This window comes from Rhea americana, unplaced genomic scaffold, assembly GCF_003343005.1.
Source record: "Rhea americana isolate MKP2758 unplaced genomic scaffold, rheAme1 scaffold_132, whole genome shotgun sequence".
NCBI lineage: Eukaryota > Metazoa > Chordata > Aves > Rheiformes > Rheidae > Rhea > Rhea americana.
The window spans coordinates 1,805,931-1,825,005 of NW_028185395.1; the positions used below are offsets into that span (position 1 = coordinate 1,805,931).

The 19,075-nt window shown below is 38.1% G+C and overlaps 1 protein-coding gene across 1 annotated transcript in view; it reads left to right on the top strand.

Moving 5' to 3' along the window:
* Window positions 1–129: 129 nt before the first annotated feature.
* HSF2BP (heat shock transcription factor 2 binding protein) overlaps window positions 130–19,075 on the top strand; it is a 31,898-nt gene continuing 12,952 nt past the window's right edge. Inside the window, exons 1-6 of the mRNA XM_085297953.1 lie at window positions 130–300; window positions 2,275–2,425; window positions 6,640–6,743; window positions 10,197–10,346; window positions 14,567–14,705; window positions 16,877–16,994. Of these exons, the coding sequence (XP_085154079.1) occupies window positions 130–300; window positions 2,275–2,425; window positions 6,640–6,743; window positions 10,197–10,346; window positions 14,567–14,705; window positions 16,877–16,994 (833 nt within the window). The remainder of the gene's footprint in view (window positions 301–2,274; window positions 2,426–6,639; window positions 6,744–10,196; window positions 10,347–14,566; window positions 14,706–16,876; window positions 16,995–19,075) is intronic.

A 19,075-nucleotide genomic window follows, 5' to 3' on the forward strand; every position in this document is an offset into this window, starting at 1 on the left:
GGCGCCGGCGAGGGCGGCGCTGCGCAGCCGAGCGCCCTGGGAGGGCGGGTGCCCGACAGGGCAGGGCTGGTACCACACTGCGGCAGCTTGACGTGCGAGCTCGCCCCGGGGGCCCTTGCTTAGAGTCTCATGACCCGCACTGGCCCCTTGCTTGGGGCCCTCAGTGTCAGCCTGCGCTCCTGTGACTCGTGTTTAGGAATCACGAGGCGCAGTGCAAGCTTCCTGTCGACTTGTGAAACATCTGTGGAAGAGAGTCCGCCTTTTAAAGGGGAGATGTGTCACAGAAATGGTGTAATGGAGGTTAAGTGACCACCCTCAGCATCCTATGGGGGGTTAGTGAAGATTTGAGAATAGGCCGGCTGAGGTTACGTGCTGGGGTGTTGCACACAGATGTGGTTTTGGTGCCCTGTTCAGCCACCCTGCTGGGCAGGGAGGTAGGATTCAAGTCATAGAGGTTGTGAACTAAGGTGCAAAACTGATTTGGCCAAACTTGATCACTGGCCAAGAAATCTGTGAGGACGGAAGTCAGATTTCCTATGTCCAGTCAACTGTCATTACTGTAAGGGGCTGAACAGGAAACTTCTTTTCATTGTTGTGCTTGTTTTTAACTTAATGTTGTAGTGCCTGGGAGATGTTGAGTAGCTGCTTAAGTGGAGAAGATAAAACTTGTCTGCTAGAACTGCAGTATTGCAAAGATGTTTACACTGAGAAATATAGATGAGCCTAATATTTCAGTAGCATGTTTTATCTGAATTTAGCTTCTGCTAGAGGATAGAGCTATTTTCAATGCCTATACCAAATTTTGCCCCATAATTTTGAGTAATACTGAATGGTCTCCCTGACCGTCCTGTCTGAGCATCTGTTTGCTGACACAAGTGGTACTGTTGCTTGAGAGTCCTCTGGCCATGTGTTTCTGCCCCCATTCAGTACATTCTTGAGATCTGAATGAGTTCTAGTTTTTCTGCATTCTGTAGTGTGATGGTACTTGGGCATCCTAACCTTTCTGTAAGCACTTTGTAAATGCAGCTTAGAACATACAATCAAAGTTCAAATAAATATTGCTCTTCCATATCTTTATTGCTGCTCTGTGTCCTCTGAACCGAGAAGGCTGATGTGCCTAGAACTATATGGGTATGGAAGAGAACTGGGAAACAAATAGATTATCAAGCAAAAAATGGAAGGAAATGTTTAACTTGAGGAACTAGAGAAGCAAAAAGAGAAAAGAAAGTTGTAGAAAATGATCACAAATGATGTCAAGGTGGCATTTTCTGTTGGACTGAAAAAGATACTAGTGTTAATAGTCTTCATTTGTCTCATGTAGCTGGACTTGAGACTGTGGAGATGATATATTTAGTATCTTTAGGAGACAGCTTCTTTCATAGTTCTGTAGTGTCCTCTTCCCTCTGAACAGAGAAGATGTGATCATTTAGAGAAGGGATCTCAATGTTTCTACACCATTCTCAAAAAAAGAAACAGTGCTTTGATATGTTGTAATTTTGTTTTATGAAAGCATACTTAATAGTTAATATTTTGAGCAAAGGAAATTAAACCTTTCACTGTGTTATTGTGGATATATGGTAGCCTTTGCAAGATACAGCGGTGTGCACATATATATACAGAAATGGAAGTTTATTTTTTTGGTACAGAAATTTCTACCTTATTTTAAAATTAATGCCCATTTTCTTGGACTGTGGCTTTAAAGTTATAGCAAATAATTTGGCACAAGAGAAAATTAGTAAACGTCTTTCCTGTCTCCACTCAGGATTACATTACTTTTATTTTTGATTGGATTGTGTATTATGTATTTTTTAACTAATTCATCTTTTGTGAGGAGCAAAACCTGTTTTCTTTGAAAGAACTGTTATAATTCAGCAAGATGGCTGAGCATGTTGCAAATATTTGTTAGTTCAGAAGTTAGGTGTGCGCCTTAGAACAGCCTCAAAACAGTGGCTTAGAGTATGTGTAGCTGTTCATGTTTTCAAACGTGAATATCAAATCGTTTTTTACAGAATTCTGAGGTATCCTACACACATTTGAGATGAAAAAAGCAGATGCAGAGGGGTAATATGATTTGCTGTAGGCCACAGTGGCAAAAATTAGATTAAAGTCAAAAAGTCTCAGAGACTCTTGGTCTGGGTTATTACTAGCTAGTTCTCTTAAAATAAGGTTCTAAATTTCTGAAATTATATAATATGGAGGAATATTTTTTTTCTGAGAGAAGGGATACAAAGTGAAGAGCACTTAGAGCAGTAATAATGTCTTTGTGCATTTCAGAAGACTGAAACCGAAGATGACTTTGTTAAAGTTAAAAGGAGGGATTTGGAAAGGCTGACAACGGAAGTTATGCAATTGCGGGATTTCTTACCCAAAATACTGAATGGGGATATCTTGGGGACATTCCAGAAACTGGAGGCTCTTGAATTAAGTAAGTTGAACCATGTTATAAGCTATTATAGATAGTCTGTTTTGTTCTTACTACCATCCTCAGAAAAGTGGTTGGCTCCAGGAGTCTTTGAAAAGAGTATTTCTGTATTACTATGCCTCTGTTCAGTGGAACTTGGTCTCCTGGAAGGCAAAAAAATGCATATAACATTATTCCAGTGCTTGAATGAGTGGAATTAGAATTCCATCACTCATAGACATTCATTGTGACTCTACTCAGTTCTTCGCTTGCCAGAGCTTTGAGATTGGATCACTGGTCTAGAAAATCTCCTAATATAACCTGTAGCATGGATGAGAATGAGCCCACGTGGCCTGGAATGTGTGCCTCTTTGTACTTCACTCACGTCCAGTGCCTTGTTCTGCTTTTGAACCTGTCATCTATATATTTATTCTTGTAGGGGCAAGTGTCACTTCTTCCTAGAGTCAGATTTACCACTGCAGTGGTAGAGTCATATTTCATGTTTACATAAGAATGCCATTTCATGTTCCTTGCTCATCCAGGTTGATAGTGAAAGCTTCTTCTTTGCTGGGGTGAGATAGACAGACTGAGCCTCAAGATTTTAGTCTTGGAAGGGAAGGAACTTTCTCACCAGGGGATCGGTGCTTGGAACCAGTGAGAGAACCTGTTGAGCAGACGACACTGTGCAGGTGATGAGCAGCACAGCTACAGTATGTAATGTCAGTAATCTGGCTGGTGCTCATTCTACTGCCTCTGTCAAGACAGTGTTGAATGTTGGGATTAGTGCATCCACCTTTGAATTCTCTTTAGAGCAACGGAGTGCACAGCTAGGCAAACTGACTGAACATAATAAGCGGAGCTCAGGGATGAGGCATAGTTAGAAACGGGTTTATTTGCATCAACTTACAATGTTACCTTTTTTGTTTCTCTTTAGAATGAATGTAAATCTAGTCTTCCTTGACAGAAAACACCCCTATACAGAATCACAGAATGGGTAAGGTTGGAAGGGACCTCTGGAGATCATCTAGTCCAGCCTCCCTGCTCGAGCAGGGTCACCTAGAGCATGTTAAACAGGGTTGCAACCAGGTGGGTTTTGAATATCTCCAGAGAAGGAGACTCCACAACCTCTCTAGGCAACCTGGTCCAGTACTCCATCACTCTCACAGTGAAGAAATTTCTCCTTATGTTCAGGCAGAACTTCCTGTGCTTCAATTTCTGCCCATTGCCTCATATCCTTTCGCATGGGACAACTGAGAAGAGTCTGGCCCCATCCCCTTGACACCCTCCCTTCAGGTACTTGTACACATTGATCAGATCCCCCCTCAGTCTTCTCTTCCCCTGGCTGAAGAGGCCCAGCTCTCGCAGCTGTTCCTCATAGGGCAGGTGCTCCAGCCCTCTGATCACCTTTGTAGCCCTACACTGGACTCTCTCCAGTAGCTCCATGTCTCTCTTGTACTGGGGAGCCCAGAACTGGACGCAGCACTCGAGGCCTCACCAGGGCTGAGTAGAGGGGCAGGATCACCTCCCTTGACCCTTGACCTACACTCTTCCTTAACGCACCCCAGGAGACCATTGGCCTTTCTGGCCACAAGGGCATATTGCTGGCTCGTAGTCAGCTTTTCCACCAGCACTCCCAGGTCCTTCTCTGCAGAGCTGCTCTCCAGCAGGTCAGCCCCCAGCCTGTACTAGTGCATGAGGTTATTCCTCCATAGGTGCAGAACTCTGCACTTGCCCTTACTTTTACTGATACCTTAAAGGAGGCTGATGCATCCTTCTTTTATCCAGAGGTCTTCAAAAGATACATGCAGCGGGGAACTGTTAATACTATTTCCCATCTCCTGGCTTGGTTTTGGTTTCTGGACCCTTGAAGTCTACTGGTGAAGGAAGTGATATATTTGTGTGTCTGTTAGCTGTGCTGATATTGCAGTCAAGGTAGATCCTACCTTTGAAAAGGTAGAAAATGATTCTTTTCATTCAAAAGAGCTTGTCCCATCCAGCACAAGAAGTTTTCGTTGGGCATTGAGTTCCGCTGGGTGTATTTATTTAGGAGAAAGGTTCTTGGTCTGCCACTGATGAGCGGAATATACCCTACTATGATTCAAGCTGTATGGATTTCTTTGCCAGGTGAAGTACTCTGAGACCCACCTCTGCATAATAATGAGTGCTAGGGACACAGCTTTGAGTAACTCACAGGGTGAATGAACATGTGGACCTTCACTCAAGACAGAAAGTTTCCTATCACTAACCAGAGTTTCTCAAAAACTCAATCAGTTCATTCTCACCTTCATTTTTGGTATTTTCCTTTGGCTTGCAGGTTGAAAAGAACTGAAAACTTGAGCATGCTGTAGCACATACCTGTTTCCTAGAAGTAGACCCTTGCCTCACCTCTATAGTTACTGTTAAAGGGAAGTCTTAGTGTTCATGGCTTAGAATCACCCAAAGGCTGAATGGAAACATGTTCTATGTATTTTTAAAAATATAATGGTAGTTAAATTACCAGCTTTTTACTGTGTCTGATCTGGGCTCCCCAGTACAAGAGAGACATGAAACTACTGGAGAGAGTCCAGCATTGGGCTACAAAGATGATTAGAGATGCCTGGAACATCTCTCTTACAAGGAGAAGCTGCGAGAGCTGGGCCTCTTCAGCCTGGACAAGAGAAGACTGAGAGGGGATTGTATCAGTGTACACAAATACCTTAAGAGAGGGTGTCAGAGGGGCTGGACTATTTTCAGTGATGCCCAGCAGCAGGACAAGAGGCAACGGGCACAAATTGAAACACAGGAAGTTCCACCTTAATACAAGGAAAAACTTCGCTATAAGAGTGACAGAGCACTAGCAGAGGTTGCCCAGAGAGGCTGTGGAGTCTCCTTCTCTGGAAGTACTCAAAACCTGCCTGGACATGATCCTATGCAATGTGCTTTAGGTGACCCTGCTTGAGCAAGGGATGTTGAATGAGATGATCTGCAGAGGTCCCTTCCAATGTCAACCATTCTGTGATTCTATGATTCTTTTATACTGGCCGTTCAAAGCAATGTGCTTGTATATTTGTGATAATCAACATTTTGTTGATTAGGGTGAGAAAAGAAATTTATTTCCAAATAATGTAGAATTACTAAATAAACTGTGAGAATAGAATCCCTTTTGATAATGAAGTCTGTATTTTTATTATGGTATCTTTTTATTATGTAATTAGATCAGCTTTTTTTTTCTTTTGGTAAATACATTTCTAAAAGAATTAACCTCATGTAAGGCATAATATATGAAGTATGTTAGGCCATGAACTTGCATTCATGATCAGTGGTATGAAGCTTGAAGTTAAGTATCTCTTGTCTTTTAAACAGGCAGCAAAAATTACAGGAGATGCTATTTGGACATTACTTTTTGGAATTACTGAAATGTCTTTCTTTTTTGGTATATACACTAAGCATCCAGAACCATGTTTTTTTTTAAAAAAAAATACATAAAATCTAGGTAAACCTCAATAATTGTTAAAAATACTTTTCAAAGTGCATTTTTTAAAACGGACATTAAGATCTTGAAATACAGCATTTTTCACTAGATTTGCATTCATTAAAATAAAGCATCTGAAGTAAAATGTGTTTCTGATAACATCAGAGACTCATTTTTAATGGAATCATGGATAAATTTTGGTTGTCACTGAAAGAGTTTAACATTCTTATATACTTTATAAACATTAATTGAAAATATTTGAATTGCATTACGTTTTTATTATTCTCATAATTTGTACATCATATATTGAACCACTGAGTTCCGATTGATTTGTCATTCTTTTACTTAGATTTTCACTGTGCCTTCAACTGAACTTCAGAGATACCGGAAATCTGCAGGTCATGAAAGCCAATAAAAAGTAGAAAATTAACTGTATTTTAAAAAATCCCAAAGTAAAATGGAGTTCTGTTCCAAGATTGTATCATACTAATGAACAGTGTTTAATAGCCAGGCATGATTATTTCTGATTCTCCATTTTTCAAGTTGGAAACATCATATTCATTGAGTTTTTGTAAGAACTGTGTAAGAACTTACGAAACAGTAAGAACTGTTTTGTAAGAAGTGTGACAAATTGTTATATACCAGTTCAGCCACGAGGAGGATGTCTAACACAAGCAAATATTTAAAGCACCATCATTAATATTGCATTTGGAAGATTCATTTTTCTTTAGTGTAAGTCAGTTGGGCATAACTTATTATTTCATTTATCTAATTTATTTTATCACAGACATGGAGAAAAAGGAGGAGGAAATAGAGCAGCTGAAAATGGATTGTGAACACTTCAGAGCCCGCCTAGAAACAGCCCAGGCAGATTACATGAGAGAGAAAAAGGTATATTTACTGTCAGACAGAATACTGATGTTTGTATGCTTGAATTTTACTAACAACAGCAGTAATGATCAAATTTTCTTGTGCATGTCACACAGTATCTCCATAGTCCTTAGAAAACAGTCTGGGGTTTACATAGGTGATGAGTAGATTACTGCCTACAAGTTCATAATTACTTGAATTTTTTTATTTTCTGATATTTCTAGAGCAAAAGGATCAATATTATAACCAGATAAAATATAATATGGTAGTATATGTAATGTGGTACCAAAAATATTTAATGTGTATAATTAACAGGCCTCCCACTTGTACATATAGCTATTCCACGAATACATAGATCTCTCTAATTTCCATACTGTGTGAGGTGCAGTTTACAGAACTTCATTTCAGGCTTTTTGGCAGAGACTATACATTTTAATAGTCTTTGTCAATACACCTATTTATCCAATTGGCATATGTAACCATGAACCAAAGAACTACACAGCTCCTTTTGTAGTGTCAGTATTGAATTTAGTGACTATAAAAAGAGAGGAGATTCTTAACAATGAGGGAATTAGTAAGATCGCATCGTTTCAGGCTGTGGATCTTCTGTCATTGTTCAAATAGGATCACATAGGCTAGCTGTTTAATTTTTGAGAGCGACGTGAGAATCAGTTGTGATAATTTACTGCAAAAATTCATTTCCATGGAGCTGCTTACTGTCTTCAGTAGTTACCAGGTATTCATTTCCTTAGGGTTCTGGAGCTAGTGTCTTCCAGCTTTGGGACTGCAGAAAGTCAGGTGAACCTAGAGGATTGATTTCATTTTTAAAAAGAAATCAATGAAAAATTAAGAAGTGTGATGTTAGAGCAGGTCTGTGTGAACAAGTCATTCTGGAGTGAAGTTTTATATGAATGTAAAATGAGGTGGTATTATGGAACAGCTATCTGTTTGAATGTTGCTTACTTCAAAATAAGTATTTTCCGGAATAGATATTGCAATTCTGTGGTCACTAACTCGGTTAGTTTTGCTGTGCACCTAGGTCCCTAATCCCAGGTCTGAGCATCCAGGATGAAATTTCTGTAATATTTAATGTTTCTACTTTAGATACTAGCCTGTTATTCATGTTAATATTGCAAAATAAATGGCAGGTGGTTTAGGTCTGTGATTCCTTTTGGATGAAAATTTTAATTAAAGCGTGGATCATTTAGTAAAAGTAGTCTGTTCGTCTTAGTGTTCCCGATCAAAGCTCTTCTTCCTATATGTTTAGTGCTGTGCAGTAGACACTGGTTGTCTAAATCAGATGTATGCCTCCCAAGTAGTTTCTTTGAATGGATTGTACTTATATAAGTTATGAAATCCTTTAGCTCTTCAGGATAAAAGATGGTTGTGTATGTATATGTGTGATTGTTTGTTCCTGTTAATCACTCTGCACAGTATTTTTCACTTGGTTACTGTTGTATTGCTGTTCTACTATAGGCATCCTTGCATATAGTTTCTGAATTATTTTCTACGTATTTATCCTGTGAAGGACAAGGAAATGATTCACTGAAATTAATATAAATAAATGCATCTCTAGTTAGGCAGTGACCTTTTATTAGGTGATCATAAATCAACATTTCACATTCTAAAATTTCTTTGGCTTGATGTATCACTATTTTAGAGAATTACAGTGCTTCCTGAACCTGAGCATAACTTGAAGTGCGTATGTTACTCTTGGCTGATGTCGGTCATCTTTGTCATTTCATAGTCAGGTACTTAAGCACTGTTGTGTTCCTGTGGCTTGACCCTTTCCTGAAGATGGTGGTGTTGCATAGCATACTGATTGCTTAGGGACGTGAGCTCCTTCAGGAATGTTTCTTCCAGCTCTGTTATTTGCTTTTGCTCAATTTATTTTCCTGGTCCTTGCATGTAATATTTTTTCCTCATTCTGTAACTTGATTCTAATGTTGCTTATGATCTGTTTAAAATTCTGACATTTCTTGCAGTGGATTTGTATTCTTGTTTGGGTATCTAGCTATAGTATCCCAGAGTTATATGTCTTACTAATTAGCATTAGCACCCAAATGCAAACAACAAAGAAGATGTATTAAAAGATATATTTACCTAAGACGACAATACAGAAAAGAGTGTGAGGGAGAATACAGGGGATAGACAGGAAGATGCCTGCGGACATTTTGTTGGTGCACATGGTGGCAGTAGAGCTGGTAAGTTTGCTAGTGAGTTACATAAAAGATAAATTTGGCTAACTTGCATAAAAATGAATAAAGTATAAGGAAATAAGTGACTTTCTGTAGGCATGGAGGTCCCAAGAAATCAGCAGTGTCAATCTTTTGTATATATTAAACTACAAAGTGAAAGAGACTCCAGAGAAAAGATAGGCATATAGTTTCTGAATTATTTTCTACATACTTAGTGTGTGTGATACAGCAGTTAAATGTTGACGTAAATAATTGATGACAAACAGAAGACAAGTAACATTGTACTGGTGATGTCATGTTACATAAATTTTTAGATGACTTTACCTTTCTATTCTTTCCAAACCCACAACTTTAAAATAATGAGATGACCCCCTAAAATGACAAAGTATTTATTTTAAAATCTGGATGGGAATATTTAGTTGAAAGTTCTGTTCTTTTTACTTGACATAAAAAAGATCTGTTCTCATTTCCCCAGACTTCATCCTGATAACCAAATGTGCAAGGGAGGGTGGGGAGAGGAGGCTGTTTTCTGTGCTGAATCTGAAAATCACTTGCCCACAAAGTGGACAGAGCACAATCCTTCTATTCTTTTGACCTGTGAGTGGTAATTCTGTCTCTCTTAATCCTTAAACTAACCTCATTTTTCTTGATAGGCCTTTATCTTTTTCCCTGCAGCACTGTCTGATATCACCCCACTCAAACCCCACTTCACAGAAGTGTGAAAGGCTTCCAAACTTCAAACAGTAGGCTTTCTTCGGGGAGTTGGTCCTACTTTGCCACTGCTGGTCAGGAATATGGCAGTGGAAAGAAGATGGAAGAGGCAAAAGGGTTTATCATAGATCCTCAGCTACTCTACTACAATAGTTGAGACAGAAGTCCAATTTGAAAAACAAAACAACCCTTCCTCCCTAAAAGATGATTCCAGTATCCTTTGCAAGTGTCTGGGAAAGCTGACCTCTGCTTCTGAAATCCATTCTCTCTCAAAGAGACATGTAGCTATTTGTGTAGGAAGAGCAGATTTTCCTATCAGACTGCTCTAGGTGCCGCTCAGTCTCAGCGTGTCACTTGGTCTGACCTTGTGGACAGGCTTCTGGTTACTGTCAGCCTCCACAATATACTTACTACTTAGATATAGTTCTGAAGAGAAAGTATGTATCTGGAACTGCTGTGAATTTGTCCCCCATTTCTTAGGAGGCTATGATATCGTTTCCTGTCAGCCTAGAAACATATGTGGGCTGACATGAAGTGCAACCAAAATTTCCTTATGCTATTTCAGGAGAAATTAGACCTCCGGCAGCACCTGAACGAGGCCAAGCAGCAGCTCCTGCAGCAGGCAGAGTATTGCACAGAAATGGGTGCAGCAGTATGCACCTTGTTGTGGGGTGTATCTAGCAATGAGGAAGCAGTTAAAAGCATTCTAGGAGGAGTAAGTATAGCAGGTGACTACTTACCAATGTTAATGCTGTTAGGTATTTAAAATAAGTACTGTGTTCTGTAATGCATTTTAACAAAAAGGTGTATGTCAGAAGCTGATTGAACAGCAAAAATGTTTCTTGAATTATATATTCCCTGAGGACTGCCTATTTTTATTTAAGAAATATTGGAACAATTATTTAACATACAGCAAGCTAGGAATAAATACAATAATTATTTTTTATGTTGCCAAAAAAGATTACCTTTTTCCTATCACACATGGTTAAACTGAAAGCAAAGCTGTAGCTAGCATAATGTAAATATCTCTACAAACTGACTAGCAGTGAAAGAGAATAATACTGTGTACATGGAGTGGCTCCTGTGCCTACAGAGAGCTTGGAGGAGCTATTCCATGGAATGAAGATACAGCTGTCAATTTTGAACTCCTTTAAACATGCACCATAATATAATATTTGTGCTGCCCTAACACTTGCATGAGTCTGGATATTTAGAGAACCTAGCTGTTCAGAGTGTAGTGAATCTTATTAAAAGTTCAGTGTTAAACATGGACAGGTAGCTTATTAAAAAAGACAAAAACCCAACAGCTAAAGATAGTGGCAGTAACATAATTAACACTTTTTCACTGCCAAGTGCAGCAGACGGAATTAGGAAGGATGAAAGGTGCATGCCCAATAAGAACATGGTTTTCAGTCATGTAGCCAACATGATTTGGAATTGTTGTGTTGGAGATGAATGAACTGATGCTACAGTTCCTTCTGGCTTGACTTTTCAGATGAGTGAATAAGATTAGCTCATTTTAATCACTAAGATAGTGTTTTTGTAAAGGCTTTTCCAGATTTGGTGCACCAAAGTACAATGTATAACTTCACATTGGATATCAGAAAACTGTACAGTGATACCTTGTGGTCATTCAAGATTCAAGCAGAAGCAGTTACTAAGGAAAAACATCTATGTAAAGCAGTTAAAAAATACAGAATCTTTACAGCCAAGCAGATACTAAAAAAACCCCTCCACATAACAGAAAAGCAGTGTAAAACCACATGCCATATTTTCAGAACAGTTTATAACAGAAAGAAGACAATCTTTTCAGGGACTAACCGTTGTTATTTGACTTGTGAGACTTAGTATTGAAAGAGGATGTTTCCTACAAATGAAACACTTTTGCAGTGATGTAAATGACTTTATTTCTACCAAAGTAAGAGTATAATTAGCAGAAGCCTTACTGAATACAGTCTTGAATATCAAAATTAAGTAGAATTAAGTAAAAGACAAGACAAATACAGTGATGATTTGTTTAAGAGTAAAAAAAAACTAACTGAAGATGCAGTACCTTTGTTTCTAGATTAGTTTGAAATGCAAAATACCTCTGCTACAGACATTCTTAGCAACCATTTGAGCCTGTTGAACTGCTACAGTTCTAGTAAAGGTCATAGCAATGTTTTGGGGTATTGTTTTCTTGTAATAGTCAAATAAGATGATAAGAAAGATGGCTGATTTTGCAACAAGACTTCTAGGAAAAACACCATAAATTGATTGCATGGCATTGCACCAACCACAGTTTGGAACTGTCAATGACTCATATTATTAAAATATTGCAGAGATTGTCGTTCAAAGTTTTTTGTCTAGTTTATATTTGGACAAGTTATATAGCTTGTAGCATCTTCCTCTCTCCTCTCCAGAAGGTGCTATGAACTACAGAAATGTGTAAGAACATCAAGAGTAACTTCAAATTGTATCACCCATATTTAAGTGTGTGGGAATGGGTGGCATCAGTTCAAAATCATTTCATACCTGAGGGAACAACACTCAGCTTTTTTCAGCTATTGCGCAGACACAGAAGTAGGTCTACCGTACAGTTTTACAGAAATGAAGATTGTTTGACTGAAATGGTGTTTACAACTAATACAGCACTCACGTCGGATGTATTCACAAAAGCTGGTAAAGTCAAAACTTAACCTGCAAAACTAAGATGGAACGCACACAGTTTGCAAGACAATGGGAAAGAACTGCCTAGTGTTTCTGCCCATGCTTAACATTCCTATAAAGAACTTGATGAAACACCTACAGAAGCAGCAGCATGAGAGAGAGTTTTCTGGGATACCTACCTGCATGAGAAAAAAAGAAGTAAATTACTTCTGAAGAGACTGCAGTTAAAAAACTGCAACTGGATATTCATATGAGAAGGCTCTTGTACAGAGATACAAACTGAAGGTTTGTTTTTAGAACGACATCAGGGTTTTTCAACAAGAGAAATTTTGGATACTGCAAGGTACCTGCTACTCCAGCTACCTGCTATGATGACAAGCAGGATTATATTTTAAGGCAGCAATTTTGAATGTTAACTGATGTTTTAATGCAGGAGTTACTTAGGACAGCAAAGAGCTCATTGTGCTATCTGAGCTCAAGCACCTTATGGCTGCTCTCAGAAATCATTATCTCCACATCTATAGGTGACAGATTCTTCAGTTCCACGAAAATACTGTTGAGCTAATTAAAGACTGCACAGAGTGTGTAATGTTTGCTATTTATAAACCTGAGTGGTCAGAGCTCCAGCTCCTCAAACACAAGTTAAATGATGGCTGTTTGGAAAGAAGGTTCAAAAGACATGCACCAACTATACCTCAAGACACTGATAAATAAACAATTTTGCTTGATTTCTGTGCAACATACCAGCTATTTGGTTTGCTTTGTATTCTCATATGAACATGCTTATAATAGTTTATACTAGTCTGCAGTACTAGGATGTCTTTTTTCTTTCACCTCCTCTACTTTAACTGTAGCCACTGCCTATGATAAAATGACTATATCTGAGGTATATTGTCCATATAAATACATTCAGAACTTACACGAGTGCACTTTTTTTCCCCCCTCTCTCCCCACAGTGCTTTCATTCCTATTATTCTGGGACCACAGCTTCATTTGTGAAGAAACTAAATATTGGCTGATCCTATGTCTTATACTCTCAGTTGGAATCACTCCACAGGAACTGTGCCTGTTTCCTCTCAAAATACGTCTTTGATGTGGTGCACATGCACCAGTGGAGGAATAAATAAGTGTTACCAATAGATTTGTACAGATTGTGAAGGCAGTAATTTTGCAAAAATACTAAAATTTTCAGTCAGTTTGCAGAATGATTAAAAGTTCAGGCATCTCATGAAAAGACTAATTCTAGGCATCCTTTTGAACTGACTGTTCCATTGGGGTGCTGCAGGAAATGACTGAAAGTTTCAGATGTTTGATGAAATCACTGGCGAAATTGTTAAACACACCAAGAAACCTAGCATTTTGGGCACTCTGTTACCTTTTTTTTTTTTTTTTTTTTTTGAAAAGTAGAATGCTCTTTGGGATGTAGTGTTCCAACAATGTTCTGTTGGTCAGAATTATTGATAAGTAGAAACAGTTATTTCAGTCTTTGTGGGTTCTGTCTGCATCTCTGACTATTGTCTTTGATTTCCTTTGAGCTTTCTCCTAGTGGACTGATTCTTCAATGGAGATACCCAGAAATGGAGGCACTTTTCCAATTCTGAGGTCTTGTGCTGAGTGGAGAAAATTGTATAACATAATTACATGTTGTACTCCTGTTTTACATCCTAGCATAATGATTGTCTTTCTCATGTGACATTGACTTAAATTCAGCCTGTGACCTAGCAAGACCTCCTTTTTCTGAAGAACTTCTACCTAGCCAGTTGTTCTCCATCCATTCTGAGCAATTCACTAATCCTTTTCAGGTCCAATTGAATTCTACTTTTTTCTGAGTATATCGTTGGTTTTCTGAGGAACATTAATGTCAAGTCACTAAGTCAGGCTGCAGTCAAGTATTCAACTGCTTACAGGTAGAGTTTTGAAAAATGCAGTTGTAGTGGTCCCAGTAAATGTGAAACAAAACACCTGATGCACATATTGCAAAGCAAATAAGTAATAGCCTCAGTTTTGAAAATAAGCATTTGTTCTGTAGTTTGATATGTACAGCTGTGGATTTAGGAGAGATATATACAATTGGAAGATTTTATAAATAAATGTAACATAAACTAGATTATCATGCTCTTCTGAGGTAATAATTTCAAATATCAGGGCATATCTATGATTTTCTGTTGTTTTATGAAGTGAATGGAAGCTTTAATAGTTTTGCAAATTGTCCAGTTTCACTGTAACATCTAATCACCGTAATTACTCTAGTGTGTATAATCTTTTCTTTCTCCTTCACACTTGCAGAGTAAAGCAGTAAAGTTTTTTACAATCACTGCACAGACAATGGACAGCTTTGTGAAGTCGTTAAATGAGGATATGAAGCAGCAGGATTTGGATTCTGATGAAAATCAGTTTGTATTAGCTTTGGCAGGGATTGTAACAAGTAAGTTAGTGTTATCTCTCATGTTAGCTTTCCACACACATGTAGTAGGAATTTACATATTCAGTTATATGTACTGCAGTAAGTATGTTTTTTCAAAATCAAGTATCCAGTCAATATTGATATTTTGGGTGACTTCCTAGTCTCTTAAAGTTGTGATTCTGTGATTTGACGCTTTTATGAGGAACTGAACTCTGTGGCAAGATTAAGTATTAGATGATCAAGAGGCATTGAGTTCTGAAACACTTCTGCTCGATCTGAAGTAAAACATAGTAGCTAGTCATGTAAACTCACTCAGTTTGTAAAAATCAAGCAATATACTTCCTGAATCTCCAATAATATTGACATCTTTGAGATGTATTAGTTCCAGAAAATGTATGTTGATCAGTTTGATCTTAAGGAATTTGAAATTTCTTAAGAATGTTGTTGACGCCAGAAGGATTCCAGCTTCATTGTCCTGTAGATTTCATAATTAAATGCTAAAATGCTGATGCTTAATGCTAAAAAAAGTAAAAGGCAAAAAAACTGACTTTTGTAGAAGATGTCTCTTTACAGTAGCATAATAAGTGTGAAGCTACAGATCTGTGTTAATATGGCTGCCCTTGATTTGGAAGGCTGTTAGAAATGGGGATGCCACGTCATCAGGATTTTGGTGAAACAGGGCAGGTGTCAAAATGGCAGTAATTACTGACATGATGCAAGATAGATGAAACGGTGGATATATATACAAATAAGTGTGTCTTGCATTAGCAGCTTTTTTGAATGTGTGATCTTCAGGTGCTGTGGTGCCATCAAAGATTGTAATAAAAACAGTATATGAAGCATTATGCCACTGTACCTAGTAAAGGTGAGATTCAGTTCTCTCAAGCTGCTTCACTGAAAAGAAAAATAACAAAAGTGAAGTCTGAACATAGATAATGTTTAAAGGCTTGTATAGAGGGGTGTCTCTGCCTGACATGGAAGGAATTAGCATGGTGGAATTCTGTCAATCAGAATCAAAATGAAATCCTCTATATCAACTGAAGTTGATAAAGATTTTGCCACAGAATTTGATAATGTCAAGATTTCTCTCTTTGTCTCTATAAATTGGAAAAGAGATTGCTGAATCTCAAATATGATGAAGGATATGATGCAGCTGGTGCCATTTTAATACTATTTACACTTTAAAATAGTATATTAGAAAGTTATATTGTAAGAATGTTAAGGTCATGAAATGCCAAATATTCAGAAGTTAGAAAATACCAGAAGTTCTCTGTGCAGCCTTAGCACAGCTGAGCTTACACACACATTATGATAACAGTCTTTAATTATGTGCCATGCCCAAAGTACCTCTGCTTTTTTTCTGAGATTAGAAAGGGCATTAACATATGTGCACAAGAGAGAGAGACTGAGGCTACATGGAAGAGCTGTGTCCTGCAGGAGATCCCCAAACTTCACCTGAATGGGAGGCCAGGGAGCCAGATTCTGTCACTAGTTATATACTCCTTGCTTCAGTCATTTGGGGGAGGTTTGGCTGGTTGCACAGTGTAAACAAGCCTAGGTTGTTGGCAGATACCGCTAAGGCACTTAAGGAAGCCCTAAAGTATGGGGCAAGAACAAGAGAAAATATCTGAGAAAAGTTTACCTTGCAGCCATAGGCTTTGGAAATGTTTTTGCCTTTGGGTTTTTGTATGAGCAGCACTTATAGAGATCTAGGAAAAGAACTTTCAAGTAGACTTTTTACATATGTTATAGTGGTGTAGTGTGCCAGTCATTCTGGACTGAGCAAACGTAAAACAATCTGCAGTTTTGTTTCTTTAAAATGGAACCTATAATAATCAGCTTTGCTTCATACCCACATCATTTGCAGATGTCTGCCTAGAATTGCTTGAATCCAGCCTTCTGTTTCATAATTCACTGTGTTATCATTAGAATCCTGGCCACCCTGAATACATATTTTAATTACCAAAGTAGAATGAAGAATGAAGTGAATGAATCTACCAAAGCAGAACGTGACCATTTGCTGCTTCAGTAGCATATTAACATCAATATTTGCTATGTAGATTAATATAGTGTGAAGTTTATATAGATGTCATAGTTCATTCTTCACAGCTGCTGTATTTTTATTTGTGCTGATAGTTAACATTTTTGTATGAAGTCTGAGTTTTATGGTGCTATTTTGTGTTCTCTTACAGATGTGGCTGCGCTGGCATGTGGCCGTGAATTCTTGGTTAGTTCAAATCGTGAGTTACTGGACACAATGATGCAGCTCCTGGGAGACATGAAGCCGGGACTCTGTACTAAATTTAAAGTGTATGATGATTTTTTTTTCTTTCAAATGAAGTGCATCATCTTGCAGTGTCAATCACAGTGTTCTCCCACTCTGCCATTATTTCCTTTCCTGGAAAGGAAACATAATTGTTGGAAAATATTTTCATAGTGGTGTTCCTTGCAGATATATCAGGCTTGGCTGCAAGATTAGCTTCATCCAGGTTTTGTGTTTCTTGGGAAGTGTCTTAAGCACCATCTATTATAAGGATGAGCAGAGATACATTCTCCCACCTTGGGAGAGGCTCAGGAGTTGAGTATCAGATAAGGAAGGTGTGAGGACAAGTTTTAAGATAGAATGTAAGGAATAGAGACTCATATTATTCCAATAGGAAAAAATAGTATCTGTAAAATGCTTTATCTACTTAGTGAAAAAAGTAAGTTAAGTATCTTTTCAGAGCAAAAATTAAATCACTTTATGTTTAGTAACCAGAAGCATCGTGCATCTGTATAAAGAACAGAGCTTATAAAAAGACCTTGAAGTACAGAGTTGTTTTAAATAAAAGGCCATGTTACACAGTTCAGACATTAGGAAAGTACTTTCCAGGAAGTGGAAAAATTAAATAAACTCATCTTTGTCTTTTTCTCAGAGCTGTTACAAACTGAGGATATGTGACCTTGAGTGAGTAAGTTACCGTACCTTAACAACTACTTGCTCATCAACTGAGCTGTGGACTCTGATCTCATACACCTGGTTAATTTGTTAGTGAAGAAGACTTAAGACAACTTGTTTTTTTCACAGAGTAGAGGAATTAAGAATTCAGTTAAAAGCCAGCTGTCATGGCTCAGCTGACAAACAGCAATCCAGGTAGCCACGGTAACTTGATTGTGTCTCTGTACACACATTTAAGCAGGTTGTATGTGATAGATATGAAATCAGTCTTGTCTTAACTCTGGATAGGTTTTATCCTGCCTACCCTCAGCTATCTAAAAGCTAGATGTCAAGTATCTGCTAACTGTCTTGGCTCCTTCCCACAGACAATAGAAAGAGATGGTGCTGTCAGATGATCATTCCTTCAGCCCATGTTAGGAAAGAATGATTTGCCCTCTGAAGGTGCTTGCCTTTCTGTTTTGGTTAGTGAGGGGAAAATTGAATAGCGTGTGTTGTATGTAGTGCTTAGGTACTCTGGTATCAGTCATTTACTGTAGTTAACAATTGTAGAGTTTGAAGGTCAACACTTAAAATAGGCTTGTTAATGCTTGGAGTAGGATTTTTTAAAAGCCTCTACTAAAGGATCTGTCTGAAAATCTCTACTTTCCCTTAAGAAAGAAAAGGTAATTTGAGTCTTCATGTATATAGGAAAAAAAAAACTTGAGAACAGGACTTGTAAAAGTTCAAAATCTTTATGACAACAGTAACAACTCCTGCCCTGCCCCTCCCCCCCAAAACCCCACAGAGAGTTTTATTTGGGGCAGGAGAGAGGAATAGTGTTTCTAAACATGCACGTGCACACCCACCAACCCTTATATGCACACTCTGGATTATAAGCAAGTATGATGTGATTCGTGATATTTGAACATTTCAGATTAGTGCCAATGTAATTGGTAATATTTGAGGACCTTCCCTTTAGAAATGAAGATTTGTGATTTTATTTTTAATAATTTGTTAGCTTTGCAGAAGAATTTCACATATGATGTAATCTTGGCTGCCGCAGAACAATCCTGATAAAATATGCATAAATCAATCTTGAGAAGCAGCCAGAGATTCCACAGGGGCCAAACTCTTGGCCAGAACAATTAATGAAGCCTAAAAGAGAGGTTGCACAATGTATTTGATTGTGAGAAGCTTTAGGCATCTTTTACCTTGTGTTCAGTGATATGATGATGTTCTCTGATATTCCACAGGCCTAACAACATTTTTTTTTCTTATTTTGAACTTTTATCACTTGATATCATTTGATAAAAAGTTGCTATATTATGACATTAGAAAAAAATGCCAGAAATGAGGTTTCTTCATTGCCTTGTCATGGAATGAGGGATCTTAATTTGCTCAAATGGTTTAGTACAATATGTTTCCTCTGTGTTTTTCTTTCACGTCTATGTTTCTTTTTGGTCTGCGAGCTCTG